General features: G+C 42.7%; 2 protein-coding genes across 5 annotated transcripts in view; one reads left to right on the top strand and one right to left on the bottom strand.

Annotated features, from left to right (window-relative positions):
• Positions 1–1,095, bottom strand: part of ecpas (Ecm29 proteasome adaptor and scaffold) — a gene marked incomplete in the record, with an annotated part of 15,004 nt that extends 13,909 nt beyond the window's left edge. Inside the window, 2 exon segments of the mRNA XM_053416729.1 lie at positions 120–250; positions 1,074–1,095. Coding sequence (XP_053272704.1) covers positions 120–250; positions 1,074–1,095 — 153 coding nt within the window.
• A 1,376-nt stretch (positions 1,096–2,471) lies between these two features.
• Positions 2,472–18,880, top strand: part of kdm4c (lysine (K)-specific demethylase 4C) — a 33,202-nt gene continuing 16,793 nt past the window's right edge. For 2 of the 4 annotated variants that reach the window (XM_053416712.1, XM_053416697.1), the window contains exons 1-15: positions 2,472–2,606; positions 4,511–4,676; positions 5,036–5,211; positions 5,564–5,678; positions 6,746–6,939; positions 9,191–9,240; positions 9,797–9,900; positions 10,133–10,270; positions 10,445–10,638; positions 10,864–11,099; positions 11,287–13,382; positions 13,499–13,613; positions 15,264–15,460; positions 16,811–17,054; positions 18,708–18,784. In XM_053416712.1, coding sequence (XP_053272687.1) covers positions 4,533–4,676; positions 5,036–5,211; positions 5,564–5,678; positions 6,746–6,939; positions 9,191–9,240; positions 9,797–9,900; positions 10,133–10,270; positions 10,445–10,638; positions 10,864–11,099; positions 11,287–13,382; positions 13,499–13,613; positions 15,264–15,460; positions 16,811–17,054; positions 18,708–18,784 — 4,080 coding nt within the window. In that variant the 5' untranslated portion in view covers positions 2,472–2,606; positions 4,511–4,532. Of the gene's footprint in view, positions 2,716–4,510; positions 4,677–5,035; positions 5,212–5,563; positions 5,679–6,745; positions 6,940–9,190; positions 9,241–9,796; positions 9,901–10,132; positions 10,271–10,444; positions 10,639–10,863; positions 11,100–11,286; positions 13,383–13,498; positions 13,614–15,263; positions 15,461–16,810; positions 17,055–18,707; positions 18,785–18,880 lie in introns of those variants that run through there. The other 2 variants (XM_053416704.1, XM_053416720.1) reach the window with 2 other exon arrangements.

The following is an 18,880-nucleotide window of genomic DNA, read 5'->3' as shown; positions in this document are numbered from 1 at the left end:
GGGTCTGATGGCAAACAACCATATTTATACACATTTCCATGAGCTTTAGAGCCCGAACCACAGACTCCAGTGTCCCTGTACTCTCTTTAGGGCACAGAGGAAGGGAACACTCTTCTTACTTTCTTCCGCACGCCCTCCTGGACGCTGGAGAGCTTGAGGAGCACAGGGGGTAGGAACTTGGAGATAATGTCTTGTAGCTGGTCGTCTGTCTCTGCATGGCCCAGGCGAAGGAACACACGTTCCAGTTGATCTGTGAGAGCGTACACATTTAACATTTAGATGAACTCATACGTTTCATTTTCTGAGGAGCTTCAGTCCCAATCCAACAGAAACACACGGAACATGGCCTCAGTTTGAAAGAATAAATCTGGCATAAGTCATTTAACATTAGCTCTCCATTCAAATTTAGCAGAATTACCCACTGTGTCTGTGTGTGTGTGTGTGTGTGTTCAACCCCATGCAAAACCAGTTTGTACGACCTTCAGCGTCACGCAGAGGAAAGTGATCTGAGAACAGTGAACTATAAACAGACAGTAGCTCATGCGTGTACATGCAGTTTGACTGATAAGCTCTCATCCTGTCAGCTGCTGTGTTAGTGGAACCATCACCCAGCCCTGCCCTCCTTCTCTTGGCATGGCTCAGCACCCAGCTAGCTGCCTCATCCCCTGACAGACTATCCCACCCATAGCCTCGTTTCTATACCACACAACCGGCTCGTCACTAACAATGACATCCCGAGCAACTGATCCCGAACAGCCGCATCATCCACACACGTGAATCTACACGTTAAGAGTCTGATCGGTGAGGAAACACACACACAGCCTGCGTGTTAGTTTCATTTTGACCATGACTGGGCAAAGGGCCTCCTGGCGTTAGCGTACTAGCTAGCAGCATAGCTGAGCAGCTAGCTGCCGTTCCTGCCCCTGTTTTTAACTGAACCAAGCTTTATCATGAATTCAAAAAATATACTAAACGCTAGCAGAAAGCCTCCTCTATCCTCTGTGTATCATAAACAGGCACTAACGCGACATTAAAGCAGATATTGTTCGCCAATAACGCAGAGAGAAACTTACTGAGCTCATCCTGGGCAGCCATGTTTGGATAAAGCCGTCAGCGACCCCCCCAGTTTAGAGAGTGTAACTGCACTCAGCTGGGCCACTCCTCAGTTTCATCATCCTCACATCATGACACAGAAGTTGATCATCTGACATCAGACATATAAACTGTGTATTACAGTTTCTGATCATACATGTGCTAATGTACAAACACTACATGCTAATGCACAATATGACCCCTAAACCTATATCCCTAAATACTCTGTGTTTTCCTGTTGTTATACATTATATTTACAAACATTGTATGCATATTATTCATAATGATGCATATGCAAGTGTATATTTATTGTTAATGTTGAATTGTTTTTAATGTTAATCACAATGTAATAAAAAATGTTAGAAAGCATCAAAATAGAAAACATTTGAAGAGACACGGTTCCGACCAGTTGAAACTGGAATATCTTTTGAGAAGGTTCGTCCCTCCAGTGAAATCCCACAGAGTTTGCCAGGTGCATTGTAGCTGGTTTGAAGACTCCTGGTGGCCTCATTCAATACTAAGCCACTAAATGTTAAATTTGCTGCACAATGTCATGTATGAAATTCTAAAACCTGTGGTAGCCTTCAGTTGTCATAAAAACTGAAAAGGTGTTTAGTTTGTGCAGTTTGGGCTCCTATAAAACACATGGCAGCCTCCTTGGAGTGGACCCACTCTGGATGTAATTATAAATATAAAGGGCTCATTCTAGGGTAAAGAAAACAACTTGTAAGATTTAGATAATCACAAACTAGTGGAAACATCACTAACGTTTCTAATCAACAAAAAACAACACCTTCACTAACAGCTGCAGAGAAATGTTTGTTCTAATATTTTACTGTAGCGCGTTCACATCTGATAATTGCATTGTAATACCAACACTTTGCACATGTATGTGGCTCTTAAAGGTCCAGTAATAGGGGTTTAGGTGAAAGGGATCTTCTTCTTTGTTTGGTTTATTGGTGCGTGGCAACCAACATCAAGGTGCATGAACGTCATCTACTGTGTCTTCTTCTTCAACTTGTCACCAAAACACATAGCAGCTGCCATTTACATGCCTATAAATTACATTGAATGCAATTTTGCGAGCAAAAAGATAGATTTTGTGGTCATAGCTAGATGGAGGCTTTGGCACTGTGGGATGAGGCGTGAGCTGCATGGCTCTGATTGGAAAACACCCAGATGGCAAATGTGGAGACTCAGAAACAGTCAAACATATCCTCATCCATTGCAAGAATAATATTTACCCAAAAGGAGAAAACTATTCAGAGACCAGGGAAGAAACTGATGGACTATCTGCAATATAAACACATACTAATCAAAACGAGCACTGATAAACAGTAGAGGGCAGCAATACGCCACTGCAGCGTCTAGTCCGCCAACCCGATAAGAAGCAGAAGAAGAAGCCGCTCACTGGAGGTGGATGTGGAGCGAATGTCCGTCGACTATCCAACCTCAAACTAACTTCACCGCGGTGATTAACAACAACAACAGCAGCACAGTCTCTGTAAATCAAGGTAAATGCTGTTTATCTTCACGGCTACAACTCGGGATTCACCGGTGAAGACTGGGTTCGGCTCTGCAGCTTAGCTGGATCCCAGATGAGGAGGAACCGGTGACTATTAGGTGCAGATATTAGCCGAGCTACCAGCAGCTAACCCTCGGTGTAACCAGTAGATAACTTGGCACTCTAATGCCACTGGGCATCTGGCATTGTGTTGCTCGTTAATGCCATTTAGTGTAGACTTGTAACCAGCAACATGAGCGTGTCAGTTACACAGCAGACTGGTTCATGTGGGCCACCCAGAGGTACACGGCTACGGGCCCGTCTGCAGCCACCTTGCGAGGGACATTTAAACCCCGTCGACTCCCTCAGTAAGAAGTTGGCTAATGCTGCAAGCTAGGTTAGCTTTCCAGTTAGCCACGCTTTCCCCATTCCCCTCTGGTGTCTCCAAAGGCTGTTGAACCACAGTCCCGTGAACACACATCACACCCAGGTGTGCCCAGTGTGGTTAACATGTAAACACAGGCTGGCTAGCTTCCTGTTCAGCCATTGCCAGGCATCATAACAAAACGTAGGCTAGTGGGCTAGTTAGCTGGCAGACAACAAAGCTCAGCCCGGATACAGACACTCATGAACTATTTAAAGGGAAGCTATCACACCACCGAGCTGTATTATCCCACAGCTGCAGCAGGTGTTTGTATTATTATCATTAAATATACAAAATATGCCCATTGAAGGAGATCCACGTGTTGAAATGGATGTTTTAATACACACTGCCATAAACAAAGAGTGTAAACACATTGGGATTACAACACTAAGGCTGATTGTATGTATTTATTATCTCGTAAAAACTTGTTTGAGCTTGCGATGTGTATGTTACGTAATCGGGTCGTGCGTCACCGTGGTAGTGTTTTTAAGGGAAGTAAGAGAGACTGGGTTTGAAAAATCACAACATCGACTTCACTCCGGGGAACGTGATCCTTTGTTTGGATGCGCGGAGTTGGGAGTGGGATGGGATGGGACCCAAATCTGAGAGGACTCGTTGGCATCCGCGAAGCATCAAATCCACAAGCGAGACTCTACCTCCATCTAGTGGTGAACTCGCCACCAACACTCAGGGCAGCTGCCATTTACACGCCTCTCAATCACAGTTGATGGCACAGAGGCTGTAAGAGTTAGTGTAATTATTTTTAAGGTGTTAGAGAGAGAGAGCATAAACAAATTCCAAATATATGTGACTTTAACATTCGTAAGAAATTACGTTAAACTTGACTTAGAATCTGACGGTCAAATTTAACAGTGTCCAGACAATAATAACTGTGTCCAGACAATAATTGGCAGCCACCAAATAGGTGATTAGTTTGCAAAAAACAATCAATGCAAAAATAAAAGTAGAGAATAATAGGAAATATAAGTATATTGTATATAAATTAAATCCAATTTTAGGTCGCATGAAGTATTATAAAAAGATAAAAGTACATTTTCAGCACCTTGATACAATTTCTTTTTGTGCCTGATTCACAATATCTACTCTACACTTGATCATATTTTGCTTTTAAAGCAGATCAATGAATTCTCTGGTTATTACCTCCACTAAAGAGGTTGTGTTTATGTCTGCATTTGTTTGTCTATTGGACCACTGAACTGAAAGGATGCAGGAAATAATAAATAAAAAATCTGCCATGTTTAAGGGACTGATATTCATGAGTGTGTAAAATTTAAAGAAAAATCTGGATATACTGAATTTAGATGTGTTTTCATTTAGGGACTAGTGGACCTTTTGTGGAGTTATAAACTCTACTGTCTGCCATTCTAGTTTTTAAATTTTCAAGATTATACAATGTCGGTCATTCTTGGCCATCATCTGTCTTTCCAGAATAAACTGTATTTCTACTAATCAAGTATTGATTTGGGCAGGTCTATCTGGTGAGGCGGCAGGATGGCGGGAGCAGAGGTGTTCACCCCTGCAAACCCCACCTGCAAGATAATGACCTTCAGGCCCACCATGGAGGAGTTCCGGGACTTCAATCAGTACCTGGTTTACATGGAGTCTCAGGGTGCACACCGCGCAGGCCTGGCTAAAGTAGGCAACATCTTCAGTCTCAACTGTAATAAAGTTTCAATCACACTGAAAATATTGATGTTGATGTGTAAAATTTAAGAACCATGTAATCGATTTTATGTCCACAAGGCTGTTGTGCCAAAACCTCCTCTTGCAGGCCTTCAGTTTGACGACGGTTGTAAAGTGTCATTATGCATCGTTATATATATATAATGTGATAACTAAATAATAAACTAGATCCCCTATTGAACATTGTGGGTTAACTACTGTGGAGTTGATTCCTAAGGATGACGTGCTGATTTGGATGATGTATTTGTACAAGAGGACTTTGCTCCTGCTTATTTTCAACAAGAAACCGTAACTTCTCTCTGTTTCCTCAGGTGATTCCTCCCAAAGGCTGGAAGCCCCGCCGTACATATGACGACATCGATGATCTGATGATAGATGCTCCCATCCAGCAGATGGTGGCTGGCCAGTCGGGGCTCTTCACTCAGTACAACATCCAGAAGAAGCCTCTCAGTGTGCAGGAGTTTAGGCGGTTGGCTAACAGCGACATGTGAGTAATATGGAGGACATTTAAACTGCATTTTGTACTGTTTTTCGAGGGTGGGAAAGCTCACATGCGATCATTAAAGTACATTAAAAGGTTAAAGTTGTGCTACCAATGTAGTTCATGGGGTAACCTACATTGTTTGTGGTATAGTCCAAAATTTGTCGTACAATTTTTTTTTTTATATATAAAAAATATATATTTATATTTATATTTATATATATATATAAAAAAAAAAAAAATCTAGAAGAGAGGAGAACTTGTTAAAGTGTATTATTTGCTAAGAAGGTTCTCAGTGTACAAGAATACACATGCCCTACATCTAGAGTACCAAATGTAAATCTTTTCTCCTCCACAGGTACTGTACACCTCGCTACCTGAATTATGAAGATCTTGAGAGGAAATATTGGAAGAATCTCACTTTTGTTTCGCCCATATATGGAGCTGATGTCAGCGGCAGCCTCTACGATGAGGTAAATGACTTTCTTTCTTCTATTGTTGCCCTATTTATACACATGTTGGTTTATCTGTCACTTGTGATCAGTGTCCTTAGTTTCACTTTCACTGATTACTTTATAGATTCAGTTTTCTTTATTTGGTTCTGCCTTTAAGAAAAGTCATAGTGTAAATCACTGTAGTGGACTGTAAACATACTTAATAAATAATTATTTTGCCAAAGTTTTGCTAGTTTGGCTTAAGGTTGGATTTTTGCAAAGAATGTAGAGCAACAAACAGAGTACACCAACTTGGAACCGATTCCTATGTGTACAAAAAAATGCATCAGAATATATTAAATTATGGATCGAATGGGGGGGGGGGGAAGAAGTGTGCTACCATGTGAGCAGGGAGCTCCCTGCATACAGAGGCTTAAGTCCTCCCGCAGGGGCCACAGTGCTGGTACTGACCCTACCCTTTGCTGCCGGTCTTACCCATTCCTAACTTGAACTACTTCTTATAGTTCAATCTTAAATCTTAAAAAAAACAATACATTAAATAATAAAAAGATTTTACTCGTGTGACTTTGGTCGGGACTTCAAGTCTGTTCTGATACATGATACAGGTTCAGAGTGCAAACTGTACTCAGTGTACTGCCTCAACAAAATTGTCTTTAATTTTGTAGTGTATTTGTTGTAATAAAATAGAGTCAGTGCCTGGAATGTTGGATAACCTTTCATCATCCTCAGCTTAAACGAAATAAGATAGTGGACGTTTTACAACCCAGTGCAACTCTTTTCAGCAGCAGGACTTTAGAGGTTTGGTACATGTGGCATTTGTCACTTTAATAGAAGCAAAGTGACCTTATTGTGTTGGTCTCTTTCAGTGTGGATGCTATTAAGTAAAACTACCGTTTTTTCCCCTGCTTCACATTTCCACTGCATACAGAGCTGCTTGTCAGGTTTTCAGTATTTTTAAAGGAGAGCAACGGGGCTAATGTGACCGCTGACCAACCTGAAGAACGAGTCACATTTTGTATAAAGGATACTGATTGAATTAAAAACTGCCATACTTACCCTTATCTCTCTAATGCCTGATTTCCCAGGATGTCGAAGAGTGGAACGTCGGCCACCTGAACTCCGTCCTGGATGTGATCGAGGAGGACTCTGGTGTGTCCATCCAGGGAGTTAACACTCCATACCTGTACTTCGGCATGTGGAAGACGACATTCTCCTGGCACACTGAGGATATGGACCTGTACAGCATCAACTACCTCCACTTTGGCGAGCCCAAGTCCTGGTGAGTATGGGACGGGGATTTAGCCACTGAATTATCATCTTTTTGAATCAACAACACAATCACTTGACTTACAGCAGCATTCAAGAGTGCAATTAGAAAAGTAGCCTCAGATAAACCATCTTTATTTCTAAGGCGCCTGTACTCTTTGTACTGTGTCCTTCATATATGCATGTCCACATTTGTGTCAGGGCTGCCATCTTTAGTACTGTTAGATTACATTTTCATGATTAAAGGCGATTTTAATTAAACACAGTCATAGGTTTAATTTGATTAACCTTGCATATCACTCGCACATGGCCCTTCTTACTCGTGTGCACACTTATGAGAAGGCCACATGCAGTGGTTATGCTTTGGAGAGTTTAAATACTGGTGAGAATAAAATAAGGCACAACATAAATAGCACAGGGGACTTGATTGCTTGTCGAGGGACAGAATGTGTTTGGAGCTGTGTTATTCTCCCAAGCGTGTAAACATATGGTGTGATTTCTTGGGAGCTATCATTCCTGTCTGCACAGTGGAGCAAGGCGAAATTGAAAGGGGCTTTTTGTGAGAACATAAATGTCCGAGTTAGCTAGTCTGAGTATTTTTCTGAAACTTTTTCTGCCGGCTTTTGAGTGAGCCCTTGTTATAAAACAGCTGGAGAATATCTGGAGAATTAAAGTAGCCGTATTAGTGACGTTTCTAACACAGGAGGGATGTGAAACTGAAAGAATACCAATATCTCAGAATAAAGAATAGGAGCCAAACACGTAGAACAAGCTGACCATAGATGTCAACTTGGATAGACAACAACATTTTAGAGCTTTTCATGATAAGGGCCAATGTGCCAAAAGCCAGTGTGATTTCTGCAGTGGAATTTATGCGTCACCTCCTGCCTCCTGCCTCCTGCATGCTCTACTCAGCCACTACCACTCATCTATATAAATACAGTACATTCTTAACTCTGTTACATATATTCCAAACATTTTCCTGTTGTGAACGAGTCTGAATCAAATAGTCTCCTCCTGCATTCTTTATGTATGAAAGGCAAACTCCTGTTTGGTCTGAAATTTGTTGAAATTTCATAGAAAAGGCATTATTCACCATGCTACAGGCCAGAATATGCATTGCATGGTCTGGTTGGTGTTTCGTTGAAGAACTTATGTTGTTTAATAGGAGAGGAGCTGGTTCATTGGGAGGTTCACGATATGATGATAATGTGGAACAAGAGGTGAAGAATGCGGGTTGATCAAAATAGTTTCCTTTCTATTTCTTTGGCAGCTTGGTTTGCGCCATTTCTTTCTCTCTCTCTTGCCCTGGAGGGAGTTTTGCTCATTAGAGCAGTGAGCCCTGCATCCCCACAGGGATCAGTGTCACAGCCAGACAGTGACACATGCACACACACACACACACACACACACTAAGAGCAGCCTAGTGTGCCAAGTACCCCCACACATGCTTACCTTTATCATCTCGCGCACACACCTACACACCGATGTACACTCTTTCATCTTCCTGGTATTTTGACATTTTGTCCCTGGAGGGGAGCAGCTTAAAAATGCACCTCTCTCCCATCCCCACAATCCCCCTCTCCCCTCCAACTTCCCATGTCACCTCTACCTGAGGTGGCCTCCTCCTCTCACCCTGTCTCTCGCTGCACTGTTAAGCTGACAGTTGAAATGATGATAGAAATGCCACAGACCTGAGGGCGGATGGTGCTAGTCAAATAGAATGCCTAGTCGAACCTTGGGGGAATCCGGTCACGCTCTCAGGGTTTCTCACTGGAAACCTTGGGAGTAGTTTAAATTCAGATTGCATCAGTGGAGAAATTGTGATTCTCATCCCTCAACAGCAGCTGCTGTGCACTGGCTAGTTTATCCCCATCAGAGGATAAAGTAGACTTTTAATTACAACACTTCCAGAGATTTAAGGAATGTTGATACATAAAATAGATACACAGATATTGGGAATAAAAAAAAATGTCAGCATTTGATTAGAAAATCTAAAAGCAAGCAGATGAAGCAGTATATTTTAATTTTTGCATGAGTTTTAAGAAACAATCTTTCTCTACATTGTAATGTGTTGTCAGTCTTCTTGCAATTATTCATTCATCCACCACTTGATGGCAGTATTGAAATTGTAAAGCTTCTTCTTGGAATCTTGTCTGCACCTTGTGCTACACCATAGACATAATGGACGAAAAATGTCCAGAATTTCACCTACACAATGGAAAACAAATAATCCTGTGTGCTCTCTGTGTTTTCTCTAACAGGTATGCCATCCCCCCGGAGCACGGAAAGAGACTGGAGCGTCTGGCTACAGGTAAAAGGATCATTTATATTCTGTTTCAATCCTCCACATAAATGGAGGTTAGGGGGAGGCAATTAAATAATTATTAAATAAGCATTGCAGCCGACAGAAGCAGGTCTGCATCGAGCAACAAGGTACAGCACATAAATGAAATCAGCAGTGAGAGGGCACGGGAGGTAACGGCGAAGCTGAAGATGCAGCATACTAATGTGGTGTGACTGCAAACATGCAAAAAACGATGCTAGAGGTGTAAACTGTACAAATACTTGTGGAAAATCCATACTGAATAAAAAAAAGGGTTTCAATGCATATTACTACACTGGAGAAGTATTTCAATAGATCTGCCTGGTTGTTACAGACAAACATCCAGTTAACAAAAACCCTTCCCTAGATTATTTATCAGGTAAAATACTAAAATTTTTACTGGTAACATATTAAGTTTGAAATTGGCAGAATTTTTCTCAGTATCATTGTAAATTGAATGTTATATAATTTTTTGTCTTGTCAAGCAAAACCAGCCATCTGAATACATAGTTCTTAATGGTGTCTTTGTGCATTTTTCTGTCAGGTTTCTTTCCTAACAGCTTCAAGGGGTGTGAGGCATTTCTTCGTCACAAGATGACTCTAATCTCCCCTTCCATACTGAAGAAGTATGGCATTCCCTTTGATAAGGTACTGCTCCTCTTCTTACCGTTTACACTCCTTTTTATTTCAGAACATAATGAAAATGGCTCGTCCTGTCGTAAAATTATCAGTGCTTGTTTTGATTGATGCAAAAAATGTGCTGCTGCTTCCTTTAATTATAGTACTTCATTTGTAATTCTTTTTTAATGAGGTTCTGTACATTGTCACTCATCCTGTCTTGCGTCTCTTTCCCTCCTCCTTCCCGAACACAAACCGTTAGATAACTCAGGAAGCTGGAGAGTTCATGATCACCTTCCCTTATGGCTACCATGCTGGTTTCAATCATGGATTCAACTGTGCAGAGTCCACTAACTTTGCCTCTCTGCGCTGGATAGACTACGGAAAGGTTGCCACACAGGTAGCGTGCAATTTTTATTATTCTAATAAGATTTTTTTTCCTTCTTACAATTGTGTGCTGCCTGTCATTGATGACACATGTCAGATTTCAATACAGATAATTTCAGCTTCAGGTGTACATTTTACAATTGTCTAAAGCAGATATAATATTTGTCTTCCTCTTTCCCTCCTCTAGTGCACATGTAGCAAGGATATGGTCAAGATATCTATGGAACCCTTTGTGAAGCGCTTTCAGCCCGACAGGTATGCCAACTGGATGGTGGGCAAAGACTCTGCACCGCTTGATCACACGCATCCCACTCCGGGTACAACACCAGAGCTGCAGAGCTGGTTACAGAGGCGGCGCAAGAACAAACCTGCTAATAAAGGGTACTGGTATTATACTCACTAATTGTGCAGATTGTGATATTGCAGTTTTAATCAGGAGTTGGCGTGGTTACGTTTGAATATTTTATCAAATAAAGATTATACATTTTATGTAGCATTTGAAGGGACCAATGCCGTTTGTGCATTGACCTCATGTTATGACTAGAAATGTTTGGCAGCATAAAAATATTCCACTCTGACTTTAATTTTGCTCCCTTCTTACAATAGCAGCCACTCTCGTATGCGCTCCAAGCGCCTCAGAACCACGCAGGAGCCCGTTGGCCTGGATGACAGCTCGACTCTCAGCTGCTGCAGCAGCAGCAAAAGGAAAGGCCTGGGTGGGCCGCCTGCGTCCAAAGTGCGCAAGTCTGTAGCAGGAACAAACTGCAGGGAAGAAGAGAAAGGGAAGAAAAAAGAAGCTGAGTCGAAGCACAACCAGAATCAGATCTCTGCTCAGCTTCCTGGTAAGAGACTGACTGATGCACTAGAGGAGTGCACACAATGTGTGTGAATGATAAAGACCTAGAGCCTGTCCTGTTTTCTTATTCTGTATTTTTGAAAGTTCTCTCAAATAAGATTTATCAAAAATATTTCCAATGTTTCACTTGATGATGGATTTCATATGTGGTCCGCTCCCTTTGTCCTCAACAGATCCCTGCAGACAGATGTGTGTGGTCAAGGTAAATCGTGTAGAGAGCAATATTTTTGGAATTTCCAACAAGGAACCATCCCATAACTCTCACTGCGGTCCATTTCCCCCCCCTGCTTCACCAGTAAAGAGTGACTTAAAGGCAGAGACGGTCAATTGTATTGACCCTCAACACCTCTCAGGGTCAGGGGTCCCAAGCAGGACTCCTGAAGGACTCAAACAATGTTCTGAGGCTGCACAGATGCATCCCAGAATTAATGAGCCACGGTGTTACTCTGCTGAACCACAAGACCTCTCAACTTCTCAGGACAGCTCTGTCAGGGTCCCTCCCCTGGAGGCCCACACACTCAGCTCATCCTCCCACACTACAGGAACCTCTCCTAAGACTGACATGAACCCATGTCCCCCTGACTGTGGAGCTCAGACAGCGAGTTCCTCCTGTTGTGAAGACACTTTAAACCCAACACCAAACACTGACAGCAGCATGGACACGGGTACTGAGAATCACACCAACAACACTGCTAAAGCAGAGAAAATAGACAAAGTTGTTGATCCAAAACATATCAATACACACTCCAGAACAGAAGCACTTTATGATCTCAAAGCTGAGCCAGTAGAGGGGGATAGCTACACATCATGTAGCCGAGTCTCTCCTGCTGGACACATTTGCAATTTAGAAAAAAAGAACACTGAGGACATTATTTTCCCTCCTATGCTACTGAGGAATGCAGGAGTTATGCCAAAACTCAGCCTTGAGCAGGCAGATAAGACTGGAATCTGCCCTACGCCACCTGTGCTGACCCAGGAGATGCCCTCGCTCACCCCGGCTGACGATGTGTTGACTCCAGCCCCAAAATCGACTCTGTGCAGTTACCAGGCTGCACCTGTGCTTCAGCGGGAGACGCCAACTGGCGCTTTGTCCTCGCGTGGAGCCAAACAGGAAAAGAAAGAAACTGAATTAATGACATCAAAAGATTCTGTTACCGTAGAACATGCCGACAACTGGCATGTCGATTCTCAGTATAATTGCGAAGTGGCAGCAGCATCGCGTTTGGAGGGAAACGCGGCTCATTTAACTGCCTATGCTGTGCACAAACTAACATCTGGTGGTGCCCACGAAATGCTAAAAATGCCAGACATTACTGCAGAGAAGGATCACACAAAGCTGGAAAATCTTACTCCTTTGCAGATTGATGCTGCTCCAGACAGGCTAGTACAGAGTGATGCGCCTCAAACAGAGCAGAAATCGAACTTGTCAGAGTTAGCAAGTAAAGATATCTCCAAAGATCCATCTCAGAGAGACGGCACGTTAAGTCTGAGCAGTGCTGTCTCTCTTTTAACGGGTACATCAAACAATAATCCCCCAGCACCTTCCCTTCCGTTATGTTCTCAAAGGGACAGCCACTTGGAATTACAACTAAACCACCACGAGACATACTCGTCCTCACATTGTTCCTCCCATAACCCATACCTGGAGCCCAAACCGTTCTCCAGCAGCATCTGGAAAAACTTCAATTCCCAGAGTCCTGCAGTACTCATCCAGAGTCTGCAGTCAGAACTCCCCTCTGACTTCACCCACGACCCGCTAACCTACACCATGTGGACTGAACCTCAGTGCAAAGAAGTCACAGACCTGGAGGACCCTGACCAAGAGTCAGAAAGCCAGGAAGAAGAAGGCGGGCCTCTCACCTGGGCCCAACTTGAGCCCACCTCTCTAGTTTCAGTGAGTGCGGTAGAGCCCCTTGGGCTTTGTGGAGAGTATGACCTCCACTTAGGGGAAGTGGATGGGGCCGAAGCCCTCTCCCTGTGCAGGGAGCTGGGGAGACAAAGGGGGGAAGAGGGGAGCCTACATTCAGATGCTGCTATTCTACCTCTGGAGATGGGAGGGGGAGAACAGGATGTGGTGTCTGATATGGAAGAAGGGGGATCTGATGGCGAAGAGGCGGCCCAGCAAAATGGTTTAAAAGAAGAGAGCAGTAGTGATTCATCTGATGAGGAGGAGGAGGAGGAGGAGGAGGAAGAAGAAGAAGAAGAGGAAAATGACACAATTAACTATGAGTGTGATGAATCAGGCCTGGAACCTGGGGAAGTTTGTTCTGTGAGTGTTTCCTTATTGTCTTTTTTCATTTGCAATTATATAATTTTTTCTTTTTTTCATGCTTGCATATACAAATGCAGCCACCGATTATTTCCCCCTTATTCCTTCCATGCTAGTACCCTGCTCTGTCAGTGAAGAGGACCACTAAGAGCTGGCGCCACCCACTCAGGAAACCGACCGCAAGGGCTGTACCCACTGCTGTCAAACAACAACAGGGCACCAGTGATGATGGTGGGCACACACACACACACACACACACACACACACACACATTGACAAATTCAGCTGCTACAAGTCAAGAGTAATGCTCTTTTCACTGGCCCTGTTCAGACCTCGTATTAACATCTGTCTCATAAGTGCACATGTCTGACTACAGGTGTGAACGCACCCAGGATGCATTGCACTCTCATTAAAGATCTGATCACTCAGACCACATTCAGACGGCCCTTTAATGTGCCGAAATACATTCAAGGGCTGTCTAGTCAGCTGACTCACTACAGTTTTTTAATTAATCGAATACATTATACATTTTCTCAATGCTTTGCATGTTTTGATTTATTTGTTCCAGCAATCCACACATTGGCAGCCATGCAGGGTTTATTTCATTCTATTCCAAAAGGACCAATTTAGATTATATTGTAGAGCTGTGTGGTGCGCATTGATTTGCTGAGCTCCTCCATGCCCCACTCGTTCTAACGGTCTATCTGTCTCTCTCAGTCAAACACGCACATACACACTGAACAGACGTCTGTCGTAGTTGGGCTGGCTAACAAGTCACAACAAAGCCCTGATCTTTGCAATCAGACATGATGAAGCCTACATGTTTATTTGCATATAGAGCAGTTGAGTGAGATCCGTTCAGACGCATGAGAAGACTCATTCTTACACAAAGTGTGACCTGATAAACTGATCAGTGACATTCCCATTTGTGGTTGATGCTGCATAGTGTTGGCACAATTTCCCGAAATCCTTTCTTTTGTTTTCTGTTGGTTGCATTGCATTGAACCATAATACAGTCACACAACGTTTTTGTAGACCAGTTGTTAGCATAGACCAAAACCCTGTTTTGAATATTATCATAAACCAAATCTTTGTTTAAAGAGTAGTGTTGCGAGCTTGAAAATATTGCTAGAAAAAATTGCAGTTGTACTGCAGACACAAACAAAAGTTTTAAATAGGAAGTAATGTCAGGGAACATTTGTGTTCTCCCACTGTATAGCTTTTATAGCCATCGAGTCATTCTACTGTGCGGTGCCCACTTCCCACTTCTCATTTTTCACATTTTATGTCCCCCCCCCCCCCCCCAAATGATTCTTCTGACGTCAATGTGCACATAAACCAAACAGATATAACTCTCAGGCCTACCACAGTATAATGACCTGGTGATAGATACTCTATTTGTTTTCATGGTTTTAACAGGATGGAGAGGAGGGGGCTCCATTAACAACAAATAATGCACATATACACACAGTCATATTCCTCATCTCTATGGTTGTGAAAAAGGATGAATAATTCAGCAACCATTTAACTTGTTTATCCCTAAGGAAGAAATGACCATGAAATGACCGCGGCTATTTTATGACGATAAGAGCTCTTAATCATTTTGTGCAGTTTGATAAACAGACAGGCTCCTATTCATTGACATTTTTTCAGTTCACTAGAGGAAATTGTCGTCCCGCTGGATGGATTAGGTCTGACTTAGAGAATGATGCATGCTGTGGTTTTGACATTCAGGTAACACGATTCTTTCGGATTCATAATAGGCTTAATTAACAAACTACCAGGCAAAGGAGATTTGCACTTGGTGTGGCATGACTCATCGCCTGGGTCGGACAGATAAGTGATTACAAGGTTGTGAAGCTTTAGTTTTTCTCCACGTAGAGCCCCCTGAATCGAGCCTGGCAGAGGATGATGAGGAGGAGGAGGAGGAGCAGGAAATGGAAGCGTGGGCAAAGCCCCTCATCTACCTGTGGCAGAGCAGGAAGAGCTGCTTCACGGCAGAGAGGGAGTACAACGCTCATGCAGCCACCATGCAGCCGCACTGCGCTGTGTGCACACTCTTCATGCCATATTATCAGGTAAGGGGAGTTCAACACAAATACATGGATAATGTAATTTGCTGGTTTGTATCTAATTTAGCATTCAGAAAATTTAGCAGGTATACATTTTAGTTTTTTAAACACCGATAAACCTGTTTCTCCCATTGTCAGCAGAGGAGTTTTCCTCAGTTTTTCCTCTGATGTTTGACATCATGAATGCACCCTCACCTTGCTGTCTTGCCAAATTAGTCTTTTGTGTGGGTGTCACGTTTTCATCGCTGGTGATAAAAATCCATGTTTACTGCAGATTTATTGGGCCGTGGCGTGAATTCCAATTGTAACCGTCCCCATTGCAGACTAAATCCAGCTGTAGTGGGTTTTTACCATTGTAAAATCGGCTTAACATGCAGTACAGTTCCTTTTAAGGGCAGTTGTACTGTAAGCTGTGCTTCATACAAATACACAGTCAAGCATAAGTACACCTTTAACTACAAATGTATTTGTCTCAGAGCTGACAATGGAGAAAACAATAGGAGCAGATCACTCATCATTCATCCCAGAAGTCACCCTTGCACCAGTATTTTTTTTCTCTAGAGGAGATGGAATGATTTCAATTTAACCTGCACTGGTCAGTGATTCTAATCCTGTCTAGTGCATATATCAATGATTTTCTTTTTTTCAACCCTCCCCCTCCCACCCCTAGTTATAGTTCCTGCCCCAAATAAAATTTGAATTAAAAGTTGAGAAACTGTTTATGTAGCAGTGGTTTTTATTTGCCGTTTCTCAATGAATGCAGGTCACTTTAATGGTTTTAGAAAATAAAACTGCAGCCAGCATCATCACAGGCCAAGCTAACAGCTCAGTCCATACAGGCAGGTTAAGAACTGTACTAGTCACTTATGTCATACCTTCAATTATGAAGGAAGAAGTAAAGGATCTATAATGTGACGTTACAGATGGTCCTTTGTGTATCACTGAACCAGTTATAAGTGCAGTGGGCTGCATGTACTTGTTCCCTTCTATTTTTATGTGTCCACATGTTTATATTGTGCGTTTACTTATTTATTACTTTTTTGTACTGTTGTTTCCTTGTCTTTCTGTCCCGTCTGCGGCTGTAACGCGGCCAATTTCCCCCGTTGTGGGACTAATAAATTGTTATCTTTTCTTATTACGAAAGCAGCTCTAAATAATGCTTAGTTAGAAATAATAAGCCTGTCGTGATGAAGGTTACAGGGTTTCTCTCCAACCAATTTCCCACTGGCTAATATAATGTCCAGGTGAGCAGGTTGTATGAAGAGCGAGGAAATATTTTATTACCCCCGACTCCCTGTGTAATACTAACAAGGTCTTACAAAGTGCATGACATCACCTCTTCTTTTTCTTCCACAGCCTGAAGACAAAGCAGAGGATAAAAGTCCGGCCGCTGCTACGGAAACGTCCGCATCCTCCTCTCCAACGGAGGGCCCCAGGCATCCCTGCAGAGGTCTGAGGAGGACCAAGCCCCTCGTCCCTGAGATCTGCTTCTCTTTCCGGGAGCAGAACTGTCCCCCAACTCCCACCAACCCACTGCTGCAGGAGGACGGCACCTCCCCTCTGCTCTACTGCCAGGGCTGTTGCCTTCAAGTACACGCAAGTATGTGTCCACAGGGGAAGAGAAGTTTTTGCGTGTACATGTGAATGATTGAGAACGTGAGATGTGTAGTTTGTCAATCGCCATATACCAGCCGCCTCACGCACACTCACATTATTTAGTTTCTACATGTTTTCCTCTCTAATGTGTTTGCAAGAGGGTCAGTGGGTTTAAGTCCACTGACTCACTCCATCTCAATGTTCCACTTCCCTCTCTGTTTCCCTTTCTCTCCCCCCTCCTCTCTGTGGTTTGGAGTATTTGATTTCCCTCGTCAGCCGAATGAGGGTGAATCCTGTTTCTACCACACATACTTCCTGTCCAAAAACCCCAAGCCAGTGCAACAAGGCTCACACACACACACACACACACACACACACACTTAACAACCCTGGAGGTTTTATGTTCCACAGGGCGCACAGATGCTGAACGTTGTACATTATCACAATCCCTGATTCACACACTTCAACAAAGTTTTTTTTTTTCTTATACATACACACAGGTTGCCTGTATGTTACGCCTTCAGCCAGTATTCTTAGATAGTTTTTAAAGTTTTAAAGACGCTTTCTTGAATCCATGGCTTTCATAGCACATTGGTTCTCCCCTTAGCAAGTTTCTTGAGACTAGTTCTGAAACCCCCTTTTGGTGGTCTCTACTGAAGAAGGGGGTCTTCTATAGGTGTTAAGTATGGACTGCATGAGAGTTTAACTGTTGTACCCTGTGTGTACTACACACATGTACTGACTTGCTTTGTGTGACTGTGTTGAGAGGTACAGTTTGGGGGGGTGGGAGAAGGAGACAAAGTGAATGTCATTCAACACTGAAGGAAAAAGCCACAAGTTTGGTTTTGAGAATTGAGACCCAGAAATAAGTACGAGTTGATAGAACTTTCCCTAAGTTCTGTTATCTGAGCTCGGGGAAAGGAAAGAGAGGTGAGCTGGGATTTTGTGTTTGGTTGTTTTGATGGATTGTCGAGGAAAAGAAAAGAGACATACTCTCATATACAAAGTTGTTTCCGACGAATACGACTCTTACCAGGGGATTTTAACAAGCTGCCGGCTTTAAAAAGAATCATATTTGTCTGAGTTTCACGTTTAAAATGTTTTTCTTTGAGACGCTACCACAACTTGTTTTCTTTATAAACCATTTATACCACGTCAAGGAAATAGACAAAAAAAAGAAACAAAAGTGCAGTATTTACACAAAATGGCTGGAGGTTTCTACTTTATGCTCAGCAGTGTCCGTCAGCCATATCATATTTTGCAGCTTGCACAATAAGAGTGTCTGAAACTAAACTCTCACGCCATTGCAAACCTGTCATTGCTGCTTGTGCTTTGATATGAAGAGGAACTCACAAGCATTTGAAAACAAAGATGTACAACAGCTCTTCTCTTGTCTGTATTTCTTCCTTAACCACATCAACACAAAGATCCGTGTTTCCACTTACTCTGCAATACTGTGCATTTTAGCATGGAACAATATCACTGTTCTTACCAAGAATCTCTGGAAACAATGTGTTTATGGTGTTTTATTGTTATTTTTAACTGATGTAGACTTAACATTATGTTTAAGTCAAGGATTTTTGCATTAAATTGCCACTTTAACACACATTTGTATCCTTTCCCTTAATGTACACATATTCATTTCCTCCATTTCTAGGCTGCTATGGTGTCGCCGCAGATGTCATCAGCGAGCAGTGGTCGTGTGATCGTTGTACAGAAGGAAGCTTGGCAGCGGTAAGACCATTTTACCCCCCCCCCCATATGATGACCCTTTTCCTGCCTTCCTAATGCTACAATTGCTTCCTAGAAGTAGTGTAATTATGCATATTA

The sequence above is a fragment of the Pleuronectes platessa genome, chromosome 3 (genome assembly GCF_947347685.1).
Source record: "Pleuronectes platessa chromosome 3, fPlePla1.1, whole genome shotgun sequence".
NCBI lineage: Eukaryota > Metazoa > Chordata > Actinopteri > Pleuronectiformes > Pleuronectidae > Pleuronectes > Pleuronectes platessa.
The sequence above is the reverse complement of the archived record's forward strand: the minus strand, read 5'-3'. Positions and strand labels throughout refer to the sequence as shown.